Below are 7,500 nucleotides of genomic sequence, written 5' to 3'. Positions count from 1 at the left end.
AGACTTGCGAGTGGTATAGCATGAGAGGATAGGAAAGGTGTATGTATGTGTGCGTGCGTGTGTGTGTGTGGAGGGTGAGGGGAGGGGAGAGGAAGGGGAGGAGAAAGTAGCGAGAAAGGAAAAGAAAAACTCGAGAGACGCGTTTACGAGCAAATATTTGCGATCACGTTTTAACAGTATCTATCGACCTATCGAGAGGGATGAGAGATGGGGTGGGGGATTGGGAGGAATGGGGTGGGGGGAGGGTGGGGACGGAGAGGTTTATATTATATAAAAGTAAATCCGTAGATTGAGTTTGTATAACTCTGAACTCGGGAATAAGAAGAAGGTATTTTTCGCTCGGATTCCGTCGATCGATTCGATCCTGGCGGAATAAAACGTAAGTCTATTTTTCTAGTTTATTTTCTCGACCATTTTCTACGAGATATTCAAGTGGTGGGGACAAGGGAGGAGGAGGAGGAGGAGGAGGAGGAGGAGGAGGACAAGGAGGAGGCGTGTGAAACGTTGAAAATACGTAATGTAGAAATAGCTGTAGAGGTATATAGATATATAGAGACAGAGAGAGAGAGAGAGAGAGAGAGAGAGAGAGAGAGAGAGAGTAAGTTTTCTGCTTGTAGACGTTTTATTCTAACCGTGGACCATGGACGGTAGCAACGGCAGAGAAGAGAATACATGACATGAGAAAAATTGTTGCCGCACGAGTTATATACCCGAACTTTCTCGATTCGTGCGCGAAAGTTTATCGGTTGACACAAGGAGTCAAATAGTATATGCACGTTGAATTTGCGTCAGTTCGTAAATGCACCGACGCCGTTGACTGCTCCGCCGTTGCGGTTAACGTACGTCAACTCGAGTTATTATTCGCTTTGTTACAAACGAATTTAATGTCGTACGTGTCTAGACCCTTGAAAATGACATCCATTCTAAAGAGAAACGAGGCAACATCCGAATACTTTCAAAAGTCTCGTATAAACTTATATATCCATACAAAATAATATCCTTCTTCTTCTTCTTATTCTTCTATTTCTTCTTCTTTCTCTCTTTTCCTTTTTTTCTTTCTCTCTTGTTTTGTTTTTTGTTGTTTGTTTGTTTTTTTTTTTTTGTCATTTATTTATTTATTTATTTATATAAATATCCGAACGATCACGAAGTATTCTGTCTTTTGTAAGATATGACACATCCTTTTACGTTGAGTATCTTTTTCTTTCTATCAAACGATTTATGTTATTTTTCGTTGGATCTAGCGTGCACGAAGGAAACAACGGTTTGATATTCCAGTCCACGCTCCCTTCGTGATCCACTCTGGTAGCTTGCGAGTAGTTTGCTCCACGAAAGAGAGAGAGAGAGAGAGAGAGAGAGAGAAAGAGAGAGAAAAAGTAAAGAAAAAAGGATAGAAAGAGATCGAACAATACTCGAGATTGGCTATTTGTTATCGTTCGTAGATTCATCTAACTCGATGGGGACATACTACATACGATGTAAAAAAAAAAGAAAAAAAAAAAAAAGAAAAAAAAAGAGAAGAAAGAAAGAATGAAAGAAAAAGAAAAGAAAAGTAATTAAATTTAATCCTCTCACTCTCTCTCTCTCTTTCTCTCTCTTTCTTTTCTCTTTTTTTTTTTTAACCCTTAAATCTAACCAAGTCGACGAAGATAAAAAAAGAAAAAAGAATTTGATATTAACGATTAGAATAAAATGGAAAAATTCGAAATCTTTTTTCTCTCATTTTCTTTTTTTCCTTTTTTCTTTTTTAATGAGGTTTCCGCGGTATAATCATCTTTTCTTGAGAGAGAGAGAGAGAGAGAGAGAGAGAGAGAGAGAGAGAAAAAGAGAGAGGAAAGAAAAATAGAGGCCAAGTAATTGCACTCATGGGGCTAATTCTTTTTTCTTCCATTTTATTGTGTATATGCGAGCAGAGAGATAGCGAGGAGTAATCGCACTTTACGAAAGAGCATAAGTTATCCTGCAAACGTTCGCGGAGACGTTAAGAGCCTTCAAGGGGAGTGTTGGGATCATTAAACGTAATCGCGAAGTCATTAGTACCAACTCTTAAAAATTCTCTCTCTCTCTCTCTTCTCCTATCCCGCCCTATCCTACTGTCTCTTTAACGCAGAAACTCGCGAAGATCTAATCGCCAACGATCGAGTTCTACGTTTGAAACGATATATACATGTATTTGTATGTACTTAGATAATCCGTCGAAATTTCAGTTTCTAAATGCAAAGTCACAACTCCTAACACAACCTAGATAGATAGAAAGCGAATACTTCATTAGCACGGATTGTTTCAGTATTCTCGATGATTAAAATTTCATTGAATTCATCAGTCGAGTCTTGTATTTGTCTCTCTTTCTCTTGTCTTTTTACGAAAGTGGAAAAGCTCCTTCAGAAAATTTGTCGATTCGAACAAAAGAGAGAAAGAGAGAGAGAGAGAGAGAGAGAGAGAAAGAGAAATACCAATCTGCAGCCTTCACTTAACGAGAATGGTTACTTCTTGAATTTTAGTTTTCTGTCTATCTGACTCTCTCTCTCTCTCTCTCTCTCTCTCTCTCTCTCTCTCTCTCTCTCTCTCTCTCTCTCTATCTTTCTTACTTTTTTGATTGGAAGGATAAGATGACGTTAAAAAAGGTATCGCCAAAAAGTTTTGAACGAATCAACTCAATTTCAGTTGATTCTCCAATTCTCCTTCCCTTGTCACCTCCCCTACACTCCTATCTATCCCCTCTTCTCTCCGCCATCCTAAAGTCCTGACCTAATCCATGAAAGTTGATCCTAATCCTCGTTGATATCACGTAAGGAATATATTTTCCGGTGAAACGGAAGCGGTATGTCGTAAGAAAGGAAAGTTTTCTCACATGATAAAGAAAAGAAAAGAACGAGAAAAAGAGAGAGAGAGAGAGAGAGAGAGAGAGAGAGAGAGAAAAAAGGTTTCATTGCGTTCGCGCAAAGCCATTCGAAGATCTATCGTCAAATTTCGATCGTTCGAGAGGAAAGATCATCCTCTTGAATGAAAGGGTAATCGATCGTAGAAGATTCTTTCGACGTTACCAAAGGCCAGTGGCTCGTTAAACTCGAAAAGGTTGGATGGTAACGCTTAACCCTTGAAGGAATTTTTCTTCCTACCCCGTAAAAAAAGAAAAGAAAAAAAAAAAAAAAAAAAAAAAAAAAAAAAAAAAAAAAAGGACAAAAAAACAACTTTCCACTAAATTTTGTTCTTCTTTTTTTCTTTTCCTTTTTTTTTCCCCTATCATACCGCCAATTTCGCGAAAGTATTCGAGAATAGCGAGAAAAACCTTTTCATAATAATACATAATAATCGTTATATATATATCTAACGCTCGAGTAGCGCTTCTTACTCTATCTTATACGATTGAAAAGAAAGAAAGGAAGAAAAAAAAAAAAAGAGAGAAAAGAAAAGAAAAGAATACAAAAAAAAAAAAAGAAACCCCCCCCCCCCAAAAAAAATACCTCATCTATTTATCATATTCTCGTTTAATCAAAAGAGAAAAATATCTCGGTCGTGTTTTTCTTTCCGTTCACTTTTGCAAGGAGCGTCTCAAAGAACGCTTTTTGAATTATATATTTAACGCGAAAGGGGTCGGGGAAAATGGGGAGATGGTGAAGGGTGGGGGGGGGGGGGGGAGAAGGGGAAGGGGTAGGGGAAGATGGAATCGAATTGTACATTAAGAAACCTGCGGAATAATACTGAGAAGGCGTTATAGATTCGTCTTGAGTAGAAAAAGATGGAGAAAGAAAAAGAGAAAGAGAGATAGAGATGGAGATAGATAGATAGAGAGGGAGAGAGAGAGAGAGAGAGAGAGAGAAAAAGAGAGAGAGAAAGAAAGAGAACGAAAAAAGATAGATAGATAGATAGATAGATAGATAGAGACGCGCGTTTCTCTTTGCAGAGAATTTCGTATCGATCCCAATGAAAGGAGACAAGTTCCCATTGTGAAACTAAGTACCATTGCATACATCTGTCGTATTAAATCTTTCGAACGGCGTGAGTGCAAAGCCGAGCTTTGCAATTTTCAATACACTTTGAATATCTCTTTCTCTCTCTCTCTCTCTCTCTCTCTCTCTCGCTCTCTCTCTTTCTCTATCTCTCACATAAGCGCGTACAAAAGAGATATTACAAGAGATCTTGAAAATGGTAATATGAAAAATACGAAAATACATAATGGATAAAAAATTTTGTTTTCTTTTTTTTCTTTTTTCTTTTTTTTTTTTTTTTTACGATAAATCTTACAACTTATTCGATTAACCCTTTCATTGATATATAAAATTATAAAAGATCGTTTTGTAAGTCGTTACGTTTTAACTTTTATAAACGTCTTCGAAATCTTCGATCTCAGTTGAGTCGTCATTTCAACGTTAACCTTCGAATATAAAATAAATTATAATCGACAATTTGTCGTATGCAAGTCAAATGCAATTTTATAAGAAATCATTTAATATTTTTAAGTGTGTTGGTTATAGCACGTGATTCATGTCTATTACTCTTCTAACCCTCGGTCTCGATTCTCCGGTTCCTTCGTCTATCTTACCGTTTAAAGATACAATTAACCGAAACTAGTGTGAAAGAGAGAGATAGAGATAGTGATAGAGAGAAAAAGAGAGAGAGAGAGAGAGAGAGAGAGAGAGAGAGAGACCGACCAATGGTAAGGTATTATCGAATGTTGTAGATTTGTATGAGTTACCGGGGCTATAATTCAAGAAACTAAGAGAGAGAGAGAGAGAGAGAGAGAGAGAGAGAGAGAGAGAGAGAGAGAGAGAGAGAGAGAGCAGGTTTGTAGGTAGGTAATCTCTCTTTCCCATAACGAATCCACCAGAGAGATCCACTTAAACCGGCGCAAGGAACGATTTATCGAACTACTGGACGTGTTCTCGCTTTCGTCCTGGAAAAATTGGCCGGCCAACCTCCATCTTTACTTGTCACGTCTGGACTCTCCTGAAATTCTTCTTTCCTCTCTTTCCTTTTATTTCTTCATTTTCATTCTACCATTCTCTATTTCCCTCCTCGACGATTAGACGAAGAGAAAGAGAAAGAGGAGGAAGGAGGAGTCAGTACTTAATCGTGAAAAGACACCTTCCTGCCTTTTAACGATGCCAGAACACGAAAACCGTAAGTTAGTAGAGCTTTATTTTATCCCCTTGTAAACTCGCTTAAGTGCCTCTCGTTCGGTACGATTTAAATTTCGTTTAGAAACGAGAAATAGAGTAGGAGACATAGGGAGATAGAGAAATAAAAGAAAAGGAAGGAAATGAGAAAAAAGAAAAAGAAAAAAAAAAGAAAAAACAAAGAAAAGAAAAGAAAAGAAAAGAGAAAACGAAAAGGGTAAGAGTAAGTTGTGAAAACGAGATGGAAAATGGTATTATTAGGCTTTAGCAAAGGTGAGACTCGATCGAGGTGGAAATGCGTTTAGAGACAGGACCTAAGTGCATTCCTTTATTACAGAGTTTCACCACCCCCCACACATACACCCACACCCACACATATATATATATATATATATATATATATATATATATATAGAGAGAGAGAGAGAGAGAGAAAGAGAGATAGATAGAGAGAAGTTTACTTAGGTGCGACCACGAGGTGAACGAGACTCCTCTCTCTTCCCTGGAGTCCGTTTTGCACTTTGAATGCCGGTAGCTAAGTGCAATCCACTTTGAGACCGCGTCACCGCAACATATATAACGGTATCCTGGCTTCCCACTATCATCCAACATTTTCACACTTTTCGCGAGAATTCTACTAAAAAGCCTGAGGGTGATTACATACACACAGAAATATGTATATATATATGGATGCATACATGTGTAAAATGTCTATCTATCTGTACATGTAAAGTGTACAAGATGCTTTAACTCGAGACAAGAAAGTTATCTTTCTTTTCTAAAAGTATTTCAGAGATAAAAAATTTGGATAAAAATATTTCAATGGATAAATATTGCGAATGGTCGATGATAGTCCGAACAAATTTTTAATCATCACAATTTTTATTTTACTCTCTCTCTCTCTCTCTCTCTCTCTCTCTCTCTCTCTCGGATAATTACTTTCGATTTACAAAGGTAACCATTTTTCCGGATATCGTATCAAAGTCTAAACTAATTGTAATATCCTTCCTTTACGAATTGAAACGAATCTGTTTCGCAAACAATTCTTAAAAAAAAAACAAACAAATAAATAGACAGTTAGATAGAGTGAATAAATAAATTTTATTTTCTCTTTCTTTTTCTTTCTATTCTTTCTTTAAAAAAAGATAGGATTAAAAGTGTTATATCGTAATAAAATATCGCAACCCAAATCCTATTTGGATTGCGTCGCTTGCCAACGCAATAACTCGTAAAAGTTACAAACCGCTATCACTCTCGCGTATTATGAACGTAATGCAAAGGTAGGATTGAAGGGACGATAAGGAGATAAAAATTGTCAATTACAAAACAATCTATCGATTGATCGATCGATCGATCGATCGATTGATCGAATGTTTTCCCAATTCTAGACGACATTAAAATGAAATTTTATGAGAAGTTCACCACCCGTTGCTTTCGCTTATCGTAAAAATGCATCATCGACGAGTCTCCTCGTGAAATCGATAGCGAACGTCCAACGATGGATATATGTCAAGAACGCCCGATGCAGCTGGCTTTTTAACGCGTCCTCTCTCTCTCTCTCTCTCTCTCTCTCCCCCTCCCCCACACACTCAGCCCCACCTCTCTTTCTCTTTATTTTAAAGAATGCCCTATCAAAAAAACAAATATCGTTTGGAAAATCTTCGGACGACTGTTATTATCGAAAAACGTTAACGTTTGAGATAGAAAAGAGAATAGGATGAAATTTAATTTATATTTAATTTATAGCTCGATGTTGCATGTTATAGATGGGGGAGGAGGAGGAGGAAGAAAAAAAAAAAAAAAAAAAAGAAAAAACAATAAGCCCATCCAATTTTCCTACAATTCCTTCTCTCTCTTTTTTTCTGTATATCTATTTGCTCGGACTAACGAACAGAATGTATATCTTTATATTACTCTTATTATTACTATTATTTTGTTTTTTTTATTAACAGCAGCGGCGACAGCGGAGGAAGCAGTGCGTCGGGTTCAAGGACGAGTCTGTCGATTGGTCAGGACGATATGAGTTCACCGATAGCTCCGAAACAACGACGTAGAGCATCGACGTACAACGAGAGACATCTCGAAAGAGCAGATTCTATAACACCGAAGATGTCCCGTAAGAGATCATTCAGTTTTCACGAACAAATGGCATTCAGGCGATCCTCTTCCTCGAGAAAGAGTTCGGCCAATATCGAGGATAACGCAAAATCAAGAAAATCCTCAGAAAAATCTGATAATGAAAGCACGACGATGATAACATTGCCACCTCCCTGCACCTGTCCGTATTTCGGTGAATCCTCAAAGAAACAAATACCCCAGCAACCTAGCGAGATCGTCATTGTTTCGAGTGAAACTATGAAGCCTATTACTGAGAGAACACTTG

General features: G+C 37.5%; 2 protein-coding genes across 7 annotated transcripts in view; one reads left to right on the top strand and one right to left on the bottom strand.

Moving 5' to 3' along the window:
- LOC124948142 (26S proteasome non-ATPase regulatory subunit 1) overlaps positions 1-7,500 on the bottom strand; it is a 63,360-nt gene that overhangs the window by 13,922 nt on the left and 41,938 nt on the right. The gene's annotated exons all lie outside the window — the stretch shown is intronic.
- The window catches only part of LOC124948143 (dopamine receptor 2), a 70,910-nt gene that overhangs the window by 61,635 nt on the left and 1,775 nt on the right, over positions 1-7,500 (top strand). For 4 of the 5 annotated variants that reach the window (XM_047491343.1, XM_047491342.1, XM_047491346.1 and 1 more), the window contains one exon: positions 7,070-7,500. This exon is cut by the window's right edge and continues 102 nt beyond it. In XM_047491343.1, the coding sequence (XP_047347299.1) occupies positions 7,070-7,500 (431 nt within the window). The remainder of the gene's footprint in view (positions 1-7,069) is intronic. The other variant, XM_047491344.1, reaches the window with a different exon arrangement.

The sequence above is a fragment of the Vespa velutina genome, chromosome 3 (genome assembly GCF_912470025.1).
Source record: "Vespa velutina chromosome 3, iVesVel2.1, whole genome shotgun sequence".
Lineage (NCBI taxonomy): Eukaryota > Metazoa > Arthropoda > Insecta > Hymenoptera > Vespidae > Vespa > Vespa velutina.
Note: the sequence above shows the minus strand (reverse complement) of the source record. Positions and strands in the feature narration are given on the sequence as shown.